Source organism: Lontra canadensis, unplaced genomic scaffold (assembly GCF_010015895.1).
Source record: "Lontra canadensis isolate GAN:19392208 unplaced genomic scaffold, GSC_riverotter_1.0 scaffold47, whole genome shotgun sequence".
Classification (NCBI taxonomy): domain Eukaryota; kingdom Metazoa; phylum Chordata; class Mammalia; order Carnivora; family Mustelidae; genus Lontra; species Lontra canadensis.
The window spans coordinates 15072745-15087873 of NW_022631041.1; the positions used below are offsets into that span (position 1 = coordinate 15072745).

Sequence of the window (15129 nt, forward strand, 5' to 3'; positions counted from 1 at the left end):
CAAGGTTGGACTCTGAACCAAACCCTCTTGCCTAGTTTTCTTTTTCTCGGTCTCGCCGGGATCCTCGCTACCCCTTGTCACAGCGTCTGCCTAGCCTCTCCCCTCCAACCACCTGCGCGGGTAAGCGATTATCACGCAGTAAGGAGGGGCTGGAAAAAGCTCAGTCCACTAGGCACTCCAGGCAGAGAACGAAACTACAACTCCCATCAGGCCCCGCAGCCTGTTCCCTCCTCCTTCTCCCCTCCCCCTCCTCCCTCGGCCAGCGGCCGGGAGGCTCTGGGCTTTTATCTGCTGACCCGCGGGAGGGAGTCAGGTCCCTGCGATCTTCCCCCACCCGAGCGCTCTGCCCGGCGGCGGCGGCGGCGGCGGCGGCGGCTCTTAGCCGAGTTTTGCCTCCGCGTCCCCGCCAGCCCTGAGCCCGCGGGGGCTGACTGCCCGTCCCGGCGTGCGAGAGGATGGTGATCCGCGTGTTCATCGCCTCCTCCTCGGGTTTCGTGGCGGTGAGCACTGCGGGGGCTGGCAGCGGGCCGGGATCGGGTCTCCGGGGGTCGCGGGCACCAGGCGCGGGTCCTGCGGGAGGCGCGCCCCGCTCGCCCCTGCGCGTCTCTGTGCGCAGCGCGTCCGGACGCGGGAACCCGCACCAGGCAGGTGATCCATCACACTTGCACAACAATGAAAAGGGCGGGGAGCAAAGGTGGGTGGGGGACCCCAGCTCACCCACAGGCCCTGAGAGAGAGACAGCGCTGCGGGAAAATGGAGTCCGCGGGCAGCCCCCAGCTCCAGTAGTGTGGCTCGGGAATTTGGGGAAGGGGGAGTCTGAGAGCCCCGGGGGTCCCGTTTCCCTTAGTGTTAGTTCTTCCTGATTTGGGACGTTCAGCCTGGTTATATTTTGTATAAACAGCTTTTATCAAGGCTGCTTAGTTAGCTACCTAGCTCCTGAATGAAACAAGTTTAAGTAGTAATTGCTCTCCCCCCTCCCTTCCTCGCCACCCAGTACATTTCTTTAGTTTTATACCTGCGCAAATAGAACTGTGGACGGGGTTTGTCCTGTCGTGCTAGGATTTTGTTTTGTCTTTTTTTTTTTTTTTTCCCCTGCCTTGGATGCTATGAATATTTTTACATCTTTATGTAAATGTATGTGTTTGGTTTCTTTACCCTTGTAGTGCCATGGTCAATTTCATCTTGAGGATGTATAAATTGTGGTCTCTCTAATATTTTAAGCTGTTTTGCTTACTCGATATTGTTGATTTTTTTTTTTTTTTTGAAGGAGTGAAGTTACATAGCGAGGTGTCGGACTGTAAGGAAAAAATCAGTAATATACTTGATAGCCCACAGAGGAAGACATGTTTTACATGATTGTTAAGACTTGGTTTCCTTAGTAAGAGTTAAACTATGGATTTAAGGGGTTCCTTGGTGAGATACATAATCAAATACATCAAAAGTGCCATATTGATTGTTTAAATTTGATCTGGTTAGTTGTCTGCCCAGCAACAACCAGATTGTCCCCAAATTTGTTTCTGAAGCAGGTGGGATGGAGGATGGAATAAAATATTTGTAAATCCTTAAAAACCACTTTTTATTTAAAAAGAAGAGACTTTTTATTTAAAAAGAAGTCAACACGGTAGTACAAAAAAGACCTCTTTTTCATTAGGAACAATAGATGGGAAACTCCACCTTATCTTTATATGCAGGCATGTGGTGTCCCCATATTCCTGATAGTTTTGGTATTTCTGGTTATTTGTGGTTGCTTAGTCATACCTGTCCTTTACAGATTTCTCCATTGAACTACACTTCATGTGTCAGGAAACCCATATTACTTTGTGGATAGATTTTTTTCAAATGCACTTCTTCATAGGAATGCTCCAAAGCTTTTGGTTTCACCACCAACTTGTACGCTTCAATAATTGTTGTAATAGCATTTTATTGATTATGGAAGGGCTGATCTGTAGTATTAAGAAGCCTAGGTTATGATGGACAAGTCGAAGTCAAAACTTTAGGTAATTACTTGGCTTATCCTGTGAGCAGGTAATATACCAAGATAGTTCTGGAATTGTGGATCTCTATTTCCTCAAATCCATTAACAAGTGTTTATTGTCTGCCTATGACCTTTTTTAATTTTTAAATTTACCGTTACGTGTTTTGCACATGAATCTGGACTTCAGAGACCTAAGTTTGGAGAAGGGGCTCCATCCCTGCCCGAGTTTCTCTTCTGTAGAATGAAGGGTTATGATGTAAAACTCAGAATTACATTCTAGCTTTAACCTGTTCTGATTTCATCAGTTGCATAAATGTGGATAAATCCTTGTAACAGCGTTTTTTTTTTTCCACTTTAAATGTATTCATATTAGCCTCAAAATGAGTTTTTTCTTGTCCTTTGGTGTTTTACTGTGATGTCGCAGCTTCCCTCACTGCCCTGCCTGGTAGTGTGTGTTCTGACAGGGTTTGATTTGAGCTGGAAGACATAATTTGTCCTGTCCATAAATAGTAATTGTCTATTTTAATGGACCTCACTTTTTTAGTTCTCAATCCTCTGTCAGTAAGTCCCTCCAATTACAATATTATCTCTTACCTTAATACATAGTTTATCCGTAATGGTGTAATGTTGATACTTTTGGTGGTGATAAGTATAGGTTGTATGCAAGAGTAATGCTTTCTAAGAGATAATGAAGTGGTTTAGGTTAAGTGTTGGCTTGGGGATGTTGATGGGGTTTATAGAATTAAGCTACATTAAGCTTTGATGGCATAGCCATAATGTTTTCCCTCCAGCAGAGTTGTGTTGACCATTGGTGCTGTTTTATTTGGTGACCAACTGTGACTAGCAAGTGCATGGGAGAACAAATAATTTGATTTCCAAATCAGTTTGGTTCTAGCTGAAGTTTATTAAACCACAAGGAAGGAACATAACTAGAAATTGACTTTGCTAAGTGAGTCGATGGTATTTCCAAAAAGGTGTTCTGCCCCAATCGGCAGGAGATTTAAACAACGTATTTAGAGAAAAATCCTCATATCTTGTCTGACTTCCCTGAATTTTCCAGCTTCAACACATAACAGTGATATTTGGAATAATTAACACCAAGGGATTATCCGCCCCCCCCCCCAGGTAAAATCTGCTTTTACTAGGAAATAAAAGACATGCCACATTATTATGCTATGGATACCTAAAAAGCAGATTTCTTTATACAGCTAATAATGTTGCTCTCGTTCATATTGTAGTGAAGGACATTTATTTCAGTCCTCAGAAAATAGTATATTTCTAAAGTGCCATTTAAAAATTTTATTTATTCTGTAGTTGCGGTTGTATACCCGGAAAGGGGTGTCCTGGTAACTTTATTCAGGAAGTATATTAATATGAATTTAAATTTGAAAAATTGAAATCCATCAATGATTTCATTCATTCATTATTTTATTCATGCAACAAGTATTTTCTAGGGATCTGCTGCTTGCGCAGCTCTGTCCTTGTTCTTGTGGGGAACTGGAGCAGAATAGAGGATGTGGCCTCTGCCCTCAAGAAATTTAGGTGAGGATCAAGTGGGGAGATAAGATAGGAAAGCCAAAACCACCAGTAATAAAGTACACCTCAAGGACACTTGCTTCTTTCAGAACACATTATCAGAAATAGAAATAATATAGGGGCAGAGGGATATATTGCAGGATGTTAGATAAGGAGGAAGTGTGCCAGAAATCATAAAATATGCATGTGGGAGCCTTAGGCAGATGGCAGAAAAAGGACTTGAGGAGTTAGATTTAGAGCCCAGAAGCGAGTGCAGGACCCACCTTGTTCAGGCTGGAAAGGGAGGAGTTTTGGGTAGAAGAGGGCAGGCCACCAATGTCCCTGTGGACCTCATTTGAGGACAGGGTAGACTTTCAGTTCCTGCAAGAAGCCCATGATAACAAACTCTGCAGTGCTCAGCATCTCAGAGATGTCTTCAGTATCTGCAGCTTGTATGGAGCCTTTTTTTTTTTTTTAATAAAGATTTTTATTTATTTATTTGACAGAGAGAGATCACAAGTAGGCAGAGAGGCAGGCAGAGAGAGAGGAAGGGAAGCAGGCTCCCCGCTGAGCAGAGACCCCGATGTGGGGCTCAATCCCAGGACCCCGGGATCATGACCTGAGCCGAAGGCAGAGGCTTAACCCATTGAGCCACCCAGGCGCCGCTGTCTGGAGCCTTTTGTCCCCAGGTAACAAGGGACTCTCTGGCAGGGAGGGATCCCTGGTATGTGATTTTAGAAAAATCTTTACCCCTGTGCTTGCCTTGTCTCAGAATGTCTCAGAAAATGTCTGAGAAAAAGTCTCAGAAATGTCTCAGAAAAAGAAATACAATCTTTCACTCTTTGTTAAAGTTTCTGGGCTCAGTTGAGCTGGAAGAAAACCTAAAGTGGTTTTCTTGCGACATCCAACCACCTAAAAATCTCAGAGATGGAAATCTGGGCATAGAGATCAAGTGGCTTACCCTGGAGTCATTTATGTCAGTCGCTGCAGAGCTAAGGAAGGGTTAAATGGACACCAGACCTCCTGACTCCTGAACGTATTCATTCCTCTGTTCATTCAGCAGTGCATTCATTCATCCCCTGATTGACTCTTGTACTCATCAGTCACTGAAAACCTGCTACTTACCAGGGTCTGTGTTAGGTGCTATCAGGTGGTAGGTGTATGTAAGGGCTGGGGAAAGACTTAAACGCCGGCCTTATGGAACAAATCAGTGCTAACTCGCTACAGATCAAAAACCTGGGACACAAACCATTTAAAAAGGAGAATGAAGGGCTGATATGAGCTTGGGCAGTGTTAACATGGAGCACGGTGAAATGAATGGTATATCCTTGGTTATTAGAGAGGGACCATCACTGGGAGGAAAGATACAAAGAAATTGGAAGCAAAGTTGGAAAACGTAGAGCTTTGCCCAGGGCTGCTGCTCTATTTTCAAGTGGGGATGAGAGTAGCCGGTGGAACTCATAGAGACTATGCCCAAAGTTGTCTGGATCTTTGCAGCTATAGAAGGCATACCCTACTAGTTGGCATGACGCAACTATTTTAAACATGTAATAACCAGTGAAGCTGTTGCAGATCCACAGAATGTACTCAGTGAAGCTTCGCTGTGTGAAAAGGCCCTGGCAAGGAGTTCCACGGCAGCTAAAGTCAGGATATGACCATGTAGAATGGACTAATAGGCAGTAATTCCCTACGTGATTCTAATGCCAGAAGAAGCTGGTGAGGGTAAGCCTGCGTCATCAGCCTGTTTATTTATTTATTAAGATTTTATTTATTTGAGAGAGTGCACAGGCATGTGCATGAGTCAGCAAGCATGAGCCAAGGGGAGGGGCAGAGGGCAAGGGAGCCTGACAAGCAGACTTGCTACTGAGCACAGCCTGGGCTCCACCCCAAGACACTAAGATCATGACCTAAGCCGGCATTTAATGAGCCACCTAGGTGCACCTGCTTAGCCTCTTTAACTCACTGAAGCTTCAGAGTCACAGGCAGGGTGGTTATTTGTTCCCATTTTACAGATGGAGAAGCTGAAGTTAACTGCCCTGAAGAGATCAGACACAGTAGATGGTGGGAGACTGAGTCAGACTCCAGCTGGCAGGTTCCAGAGCAGTTCTCCTCTGTGGGCACCGTGATACCCTGGGGGAATGAGAGTACCAGGGATGCTTGACATCCTGTAGTGTGCTACACAGTCCCCCATGAGAATGGCGGAGGTACCCTTGATGAGAAACGATGCTGAAGAGCTTTGGCGAATGAGGGTGTGGAATGAGGTTAGGGAGGTGAGATCATATAAGAAATCACCAGGAGAAGCAAGAGTAATTGGGGGTGTAAGAACAAGAATGTGATCGTAAGGGAAGGCAAGTGCATTAATTTCCTAAGGCTGCCATTAACAAAGTTCCAAAATTGGGGAGTTAACTGGAATTTGTCTCACAGTTCTGGAAGCTAGATCAGGGTATTGGCAGGGTTGCCTCCTCCTTAGGGCTGGGAGGGAGACTGTTCCATGCCACCTACCTTCTGATGGTTGGGTGACAAGCTTTGACATTCCTTGCCATGTAGATACATCATTTTTGACATCTGCCTTTATGTTCACATGGTGTTCTCCTTGGGTCTGTGTCTATCACAGTGCACAGATTTCTCCTTTTTATAAGGACACAGTCCTGTTGAAAAGAGCCTACCCTAATGACTTCATCTTGATTGATCATCTGCAAAGATCCTATTTCCAAATAAAGTCACATTCATAGGTACTGGGGATTAGGATTTCAACATTTTGGGGGACGCACAATTCAACTCATAACAACACGGAATATGAGGGTTGAAATAGAAACACTAATTAATGGAATTTCCCCCTTTAATTGGAAAGACTGCAGGCACATTTTTTGAATCTCAAAGTTAGCTCCTGGATATGGAATTGTATGGAATTATTGCAGTTAATGTATAAGTTTTGTTGTTAGGAAGGGAGATTTAGCACTATCCCAACTGAAGACCTGACCTCAGTTTTTCTAGTTCATTTTATTATTTACCAAATTTGATATTTTCTCATTCTACCATAATATTTTAAACTTAAAAATATTAATCAAGGGCATGGACTCTTAGAAAATTAGGGGCTTTTTATCCATTTGTATTGGGATACTTTTAGTAAACATTTCTGTTTATTTGAGAAAATGAAATTTTGGTAAGTATTTATAATATGGAATATAATGTGGTTTCCACATTGCAGGAATTTAAGACTATTTGAATCTCATCTTTTTTGTGTGTTTTTCATTTTTTTTTTTGTCAAAACAAAAGGAAAACAACTATAGTGAAGAAAAAAACCAGTTTAATACACAGCAGTATGAGATACCAAATTAAATAATACTTCTTTAGATTTTTTTCATGATTTATTTATTTATTTAAGATTTTAATTTATTTGAGAGAGATTGCACAGGAGTGGGGGAGGGAAAAAAGGAGAGGGAGCAGCAGACTCCTTGCTCAGCAGGGAGTCACATGGGGCTTTATTCCAGGACAAGAGCCAGCGGCAGGCACCTAACCCTAACCAACTGAGCCACCTAGGTGCCATTTTGTGTTTAATTTATAAAAAATTCTGAAATGAATTGTGGTTGGTTGGTTGTTTTCTCGAAGTTAGATGACAGAATAGAAAAAGTCTAGCTTCTTAGTGAGTGTTTCACTTTTAAAATGTTTCATTTTTAATGTTTTACTTTTAAAATGTTTCACTTATGGGGCACCTGGGTGGTTCAGTGGGTTAAGCCGCTGCCTTCGGCTCAGGTCATGATCTCTGGGTCCTGGGATCGAGTCCTGCATTGGGCTCTCTGCTCAGCGGGGAGCCTGCTTCCCTTCCTCTCTCTCTGCCTGCCTCTCTGCCTACTTGTGATCTCTCTCTGTCAAATAAATAAATAAAATCTTTTAAAAAAAAAGTTTCACTTTTAAAAATAAAAATTAGTGTGAATTATGGTCATTATACATGAAAGTTTAAAATATTTTGAAATGCAGATTTAAAAAATGGGATCAAGAAGTTATTACTTTAATTGCTAATTCAGTTTTTTAAAAAGTCACCCTCTAAACTCTAACTTCAAAAGGAGACCCTTTCGGGTTTCAGCAAATTTTCAGTAGGAATTGCTTTAATGGGGGCTACAGTAGCTGCATAGTTAGCTAGCAGCAGGTTATTCTGATTCAAATTACATTCCTATATACTTTCTTTTTCTGTGATTAGCTTTCGTTATGCTGTCTAATTCAGTATGTGAAAAAGGACCTTAGCTTTCCAAATTAGAAACTTAGTGAAAAGAACTTTTTTCCCTATGAAATAGGGACATGGCAAATGCTTATTAATATTTCATGGAAAAGATCCACTTCTGATTATATACAGTTGTTTTTTGGTGTTCCTTTTTCTAGTTGTTTAAAACCATGTCACTGAGGAGCATTTAAATGGCTCAGCTGGTTAAGTGTGGGACCGATTTCCTCTGTGTTCAGCAGGGTCTACTTGAGATTCTCTCACCCTCTGTCAAATAAATAAAATCTAAAAAAAAAAAAAAGAAAGAAAGAAAGAAAGCACGTCATTGAGCCTTTCTGTTGAGTGATTGTTGAGCCCAGTAGCAATCAGTATTGCTTGGAATGGGGGGTGGTTGTGGGGCCGGGAGAGGTAGGTTTGGAGATTAGAAGTCAACAAGCAGCTGCAGCCCAGCAATGTCGTTTGAGGCCCTGCAGCCTCCCTTTTATCTGTCCTCTTTTAAAAGTAGGCTTATCTGAGTTTATCTGCCAGCACTGACTAATTACTAAGGAACTGAACTATGGTAACTGAAAGTGTTGTTATTTGTTTTACGTTTGATTATTTTTTTCTGAACTCTAAAGGAAATCAACCTAGGAAAGTGCCTTCTGGGCTCTTGACACAGCTTTGTGGTAGGACTGATAGCTGAACTAGATGCTGGCAAGTAGGTGGCCCCCTACCAACAAGCCCACGTCCTTTCAGGCTGGGGCAGCCCCTGGAGACTAGAACAATGTGGTTGGTCCCCTGGGTCTGGTTCCCTCTGTTACCACTGACAGTTTATTTATTCCTGAAGGGATTGAACTCTTCTGGGCTGTTCAGTACCTGGAAAAACCCCAAAGGGTGTTTCCTGGAACTGACCCCTGAAAGTGGAAGGGCAGGGTGTGGTGTGCATCAGGGTGTGTCTGCCTCCTTGCCGGACCTGGACCTTCGTGGGCTCTCTGCCAACATGGCTTCAGAGCTCCTGAGGCTGGAAATGAAATCCTGGCTGTGACTGAGGGCAAAGGGTTTTCGGTACTTCCAAGATGTGTTTTCTATTTCCTACCCGCAGTGGCTCGGATCTGGAATTGGCATTTTGTCAGCTTGGGCCTAGTGGATTTGGGAGTAGAAGGCTGAGGAGAAGAGAGACCCAATTAAGTGACTTGCTTGACAGGTCAGTGGGTGGTATTTGGTAAATGCAAGTATAGTTAAAGTCAGCAACTATTACTGCATACCAATCCTATGTTGAAAACAAAACCAAACAAAACAGAAAACCCAAAGCAACACAAGCAATGTAAGCTTTTGAGTTCTTTTGTTTTCCTTTTGGTGCTACAAAAGGAGTGGGAGTATGGTCTTCTTCATTCATGACATTCCCATGTGATTTGAAGCTTACTAGTTCTCTGCTTTAGTAATTACAATCATTAGGATAGTTCTTTGAATGGGAATTGGCCACTTCCACAAACCTGGATCCCCTATTGACGGAGTTTTGGGTTGCACTGACCGTTTATGATAAATAAACTACTTAGAAGCCAAAGTATTGGGGTTGAACATTTGCTGGTTTATTTAATTCTGGAGTTAGCTTATATCGAAGCCCCAGCACCTACTTTTGCCCCATCCGCGGATTATTTCTCATTGGAAGGCAGTATAGTCTCACATTTAAGGCAGGGGCTGTCCAGATTCTAGCTCTGCGGCTGCTGACGGACATGGCCTTAGGCAAGTAACCTGAGACTCTTCATTTGTAAAAATGGGATGGAAACTGTACCTTCTGTCTGTGACTGCTTTGAGAACTGAATGGATAGGTCTTCCATAGGAGGTATTAAGCAGAGTGCCAGGTACATAGTAAGAGCTCAGTGCATATTACCTGTTGTTTCTGATATATCCTTATCAACAGCAGCAAGTAGTAATAACAGTAAAAAAAAATATATATATGTATAGTATATAGTACTTCCTGAGCCAAGGATGCATGCTGACATAATTTTCAAATTTTTAGTAAATTTAAGGATAAAGAATTTTTTTTTTTTTTTACTGAAGTTTGAAGTTTGAATTGAATAAATAATAAGAGCATTACAATTTGAGGTCATTCCCCCAAACAAATCACTTAGAGCTCTGTAACTCTAATTAATTAATTAATTATGATTAATTTTTGAACCTTTTATAGGTACACAGCATGTCATTCATGAGGCCCTAAGCCATATTTATTCATTATGTACAGAATGCTTACTACTGTGCAGTTAATTGGTCACTATTCTTTGCTGTACCTAGTACATGAATTTAGAGTCCTGGTTTGATTTCAGGCTTCCTGTGCTTAGCAAGTAGATTTCATCCCAAATGACAATTTTGACTGATGGACGGTGAAGCTGGGAGAGGGGTTTTGGAGCTCTGGCTGGGATGAGCTGGGAAACAAACAGTGTGATTGACTGTTGATATCTGACCTGGCTCCAGAGCAGGGAGGACCAGGGTTTATGCCATGTATTTGCCAGCCCTGTCGTAGACTCTTTCAGATTTGCATAACTGAACGTAGAGTATTTTGAGTCTGGGAGCAAAAGGGAAAAGAAATGGGAGACACCAAGTTGAATTGATGGGTAGACAGTATCCTCTGCAAACATCTCACCCCGATCTAGGGGGAGGGCAGTAGAGAAGGGCCAGGATCTCTGTGTTTAACAAAGGTGAGTGAAGAAAGTGATTATTGTGACTGTGAAGCTGAACACTGAACTTTGATGCTTGCTAAACATTTGTGGGAAGCTTTCCTAGGTGGCAGCTGGGCAGGCGGATGGTGGCAAAAGAGGTTGGGGTTTTGTGGGAGAAGTTGATAGAAAGAGAAGGGGAGAAAGACGCTGGGATAGGTGGACTGTCAGGTATGACTGTCTACCTTGCTGAGCCCTGAGCCTGTCTACCTTGAGCCTTGCTCAGCCTTGCTAAGCCTTAGAGCCCTGGAAGGTCAGGTGAACAGTTAGTGTTTTGCTGTGCCCAGAATGTGGTAGGGTTTTTCCTACAAGTTATTTAATCATAAGGATGCCTCTACAAACTGTTTATTATATCCATTTTTCAGATGAGAATATTGAGGTACAGGGTGATTGAGTACCATGCCTAGGATCATTCAATTCAAAGACTCCAGATTTGAACTCCTCCCTGTCTTACTTAAAATTTTGTGTCCAGTACTTTTATCTCATCTTACTCACAAGAAAAGCCCCTGCTCGGAGGCCAGCGAGAAGCTGGGTCTTGCAGACTCAGAAACAGGCTTGGATAACAGGGTGTGAGCTCAAGTGAAGGAGAGAGGAGCAGTTCCAGGGGTCCCCACTCAGCTGTTGAGCAGGTGACTGTAGCTGCAGTGTCCTTGGCATGTGAAAGCAATGACTTTGCTCCTGCAGAGACTGGTAAGAGATATAAGAAATACGGGTTGAAATGGAAAGCTAATATTTCGTAAGGATTATGACAGTAATGGAAACGACAACTCTCATTCACACTGTGTGCAGGACATACTCAAGGCTTTATGTTTGTTTTTTGTATTCCTCAAAGGAACTTGGCTTGGTAGCCATTCATATTCATTCCCACCCTCCTTTACTCTATCTAGCAGAATAGGAAAATGAAACTCAGAAATTTCAAATACCTTGCCTTGTCATAGAATCCAGAAGGTATAGACACTACATCTGTGTCATCCATTTTCCCAATGGCCATGTCCCAGAAGAAGGAGTCAGAGGTTAGAGAGAAACGGAGACGGTCTTTGAAGACACTGTCGAATGTTTTGTTGGATGTCCTGAAACCAAATGTATGATTTACCTCAAATGCAGTTGTCTTGGTTTATGTGATAGAGTAGAACTGACTTGATGTGTTGAGCTGGAGGGAGCAGGATGGGATGGGAAATTCATGGGGTAATATGGGAGAAGGAAAGGTTGGCCGGGATGAGGTCCAGGACAGATATTTAATCCCTTGGGATCTTTTGGTCAGCATGAGATCTACTGGGACAAATGATGGTGGTAGTGGTAGAAGTGTGTTCTCTCATTCTTTCCATCCAGGATCCTCTGTTCTTGGGAGACATTTTCTCCACAGGCTCATCATTCCCTGTTTTCTACCCTGTAAAGAATGTGTCCTTTTGGGTGGAAAGAATTTATCAGTATATTGCAGCCTACTGTGGGAGTTCAGTGCAAGAGTGGGTAGAAAGTGGGAGACCAGAGGCAGGGCTGTTAGTGGTTGTAGGGGAGGGACGGAGGGCCTGTAGGAGTGCAGACTTTCACTGTGTGTAGAGGGAAAGATGCAGTCAACGTGCACAGGAAGGCAGGAGGGGCCCATAGAAGTAGGAGGACATTCATTTACCTCATCTGCCCCGTTTAATAATTATAATTTTTGTGCTTTCCATATTGTCAGCCATCTCTCTCTCTAAGATCAGATTCTTTACATGTAATTTACTGAGAGAGCCTTGTAGCTATGCTTTGTAGAAGACATTTATGTGATATGAATAAGATGATAAGTGGAAAGAAGGTGAACTTTAGGAATATAATGACCTGGGTTCAAATTATGGCTCCGGTGTTTTCAGTGGCAAGATGGCATAGCAAGTCTTTGAACTTCTCTGGATCTCAGTATCCCCATTTGTAAAGTTGTTGGAACTTAATGACAAGGCAGCCATTAATAGTATTATGAATTTCATTTATATTTAAGCCTCTACTAATTCTCTGACCTTTGTGAATTTTCAACTCTAAATAAGCTATCCAGATTTAATTAAGGAAAAAAAAAATTATTGTTCTAGCCAGAGAATGGGTCCTGAGTTAAATGGAACACATCTGTGTTTATTAGGGTCCGTGTAGGCTAGAGGTCATAGTCTAGTTGCAGAGGCTAGAACCCCTTCTTTTTTGAGTTAACACAGTGTTTTAAAATGTTTTGAGCAAAGATTTTAAATCCTGGGGAATGTTTTTCTCACACATATACAATCTAGAATTCCTCCTCTTCTTGAGACATCTGTAAATCTCTTTGACCCCAGTGCCTTACTCCATCATGGCCTGGCTGCATCAGAGTCGGTTAGCGGTGGTCCCTTCACCAGGGCATGCGCTCTTGGGGGTCTCCATACCCCCTACCATTCCCGCTGTCTTCCCAACTCTGAGCTTCTTGTTACTGAGCTTGTGCGTTCTTTTTCCTATAGTACAAAGTATTTCTTCGCATGTATGTTTATCAAAAGTGGGAAACTACAAGATTATATTGAGAGGGTTCTATGTGTTTCATGAAGAATGGAGGCCAGTGAAAGTTTCTTTGTGGAAAGGTGGAAATAATAGTCCTAAATAGTTATTCGGTGATTTTTGGCTTCATTACTTTATGTTAACTATCTGACTCCTATGGGCATTTGAATGATTCTGAGGAAACTAATTATTATGGGAAGTAAAAAGTGTCTATTTCCTGTCTGTGTTTGGTGCTGGCCTCTCAGTCACTCTGATATCTGACCTGCTGCTTGGAGTCATTATACTCCAGGACAGAACTTCCTGGAAAACCTTAAAAATGAACTTGATCTTACCCTAAGCGAGGTTGCATCAGCAGCATCACTGTAGTCATTTTGGTGTGGGTAAATCTTTATTGGGGGGTTGTCCTGTGCATTGCAGACGCTGAGCACAATGCCTGGTCTCTACTCACTGGGTGTTTGTAGTACGCCCTGCCCGCAGCTGTGGCAGTGAAAAATGTCTCCAGATATTCCCAGATGTCTCTTAGGGGCCAAAATTGCACCTGGTTGGGAACCCCTGCTCTAATCTATAGTAGCAGAGAGGAAATGCTCACAAAGATTGCCTTAAAACCGGAAGGAACTAAAGAGATCATTTGATTCATCTTTCCCTTCTGATGAGGTGTGAGCTGTTAAATTACTAGTTCAAGTCTGCACTGACTGCCCTTGTATTTCTAGAACAGTGCATTGTGGACCTAGAATATTGCACTGGGAGTTGGGAGACTCAGTCTGGTTCTGGTGATGACATTTTCTTTTTTGTTAATTCTGTGCCTGACATGGGGTTTGAACTCATAACCCAGAGATGAAGGGTCATAAGCTCTACCGACTGAGCCAGCCAGGTGCTCTCCCCCCACCCTTTTTGCTGCCATTTAATCACCTTTCTGTTTTTAGACAAGAAACTAAGCTTTTCTGGGCTCCAGGTTTCTCCTCAGGCTATTATTGTTGTTTTTAATTGAGATATAATTCACGTACCATAAAATTCATCCCTTCCGGTTGAACCTTTCATTGGGTTCTAATATACTTCCTCTGTTATCGCCATATCTAATTCCAGAACCTTACCTCACTTCAAAAAGCTTATGTCCATTAGCAGTCACCCTCCATTCCCTCCTTCCCCCAGCCCCTGGCAACCACTGATCTCCTTTCTCTATGGATTTGCCTGTTCTGGACTTCTCACGTAAATGGAATCCCACAATATATAACTTTTTGTGTCTGGCTTCTTTTATTTAGCATAATGTTTTCAGAGTCCGTGTATGTTATTGTATGTATCAGTACTTCATTTCTTTTTATGGTTGAATAATATTCCATTGCATCAATATACCACATTTTGTTCATTCATTCATCAGTTGATGGACTTTTGGATTGTGCCTACTTTGGGTCTATTATGAATAATGCTACTGTGAACATTAGTGTGATCATGTTTTCAATTCCCTGGGATATAGACCAGGAGAAGAATTGGTGGTTCATATGGTAACTCTGTGTCTAACTTTGTAAAGAATTGCCAAGCTGTCTTCCTGAATGGTTGTTCCATTTCTATAACAAAATGGTTCTTCCATTTTGTTAGCAAGGTTTGAGGGTTCCAGTTCCTCCACATCCCCACCAACACTTGTTATTGTCTGTCTTCTCGTTTCTAGGCATTTTAGTAGGTGTGAGGTGGTATTTCCGTGTAGCTTTGCTTTGCATCTCTCTAATGACTAATAATGTTGATGCTTTTTAAGAACCAGTTGAGAGCCATCCTTTGAAGAGCTCTTCTAGCTTTGAGTTTTTAAGTTTTTTCTTCTAGTCTACATATGAACCAATATGATTAACACAGAATTGGGTCTTTAGGGATATCTATTTTGGAAATTGATCGGGTTAATCTGTTTTCCTATGTTTACAAGTACTTTTTATTTCACAGTGTTTAGCCGTATTCAGGATGCAGAATGGGTACATGGCAGGATCCTTTCCCCTCCCACACAACTCCTATACTGAGGAGAAACGGTAAACATGGAAAACAGAGGGTAATACAGAGTCCCGTGGAATGTAATGCTAAAATGATCTATCTCGTAGGTAAGTCTCAGGGGCAGATGTGTTTATTTGAATGAGGACAAAGTCATACCAGAGCTAGATGGAAAAATAGCATCCTCTTGGGAAGGTGGCTGTTCAAGAAAATTTCACTAGAATACAAGTGGCCAGTGGAAGAGAGTTTATTTTTTTCCCCAAAATATTTTATATGAGCTT

General features: G+C 42.3%; 1 protein-coding gene across 1 annotated transcript in view; it reads left to right on the plus strand.

Moving 5' to 3' along the window:
- Positions 1 to 232: 232 nt before the first annotated feature.
- Positions 233 to 15129, plus strand: part of SH3BGRL2 (SH3 domain binding glutamate rich protein like 2) — a 56679-nt gene continuing 41782 nt past the window's right edge. Inside the window, exon 1 of the mRNA XM_032873210.1 lies at positions 233 to 500. Coding sequence (XP_032729101.1) covers positions 456 to 500 — 45 coding nt within the window. The 5' untranslated portion in view covers positions 233 to 455. The remainder of the gene's footprint in view (positions 501 to 15129) is intronic.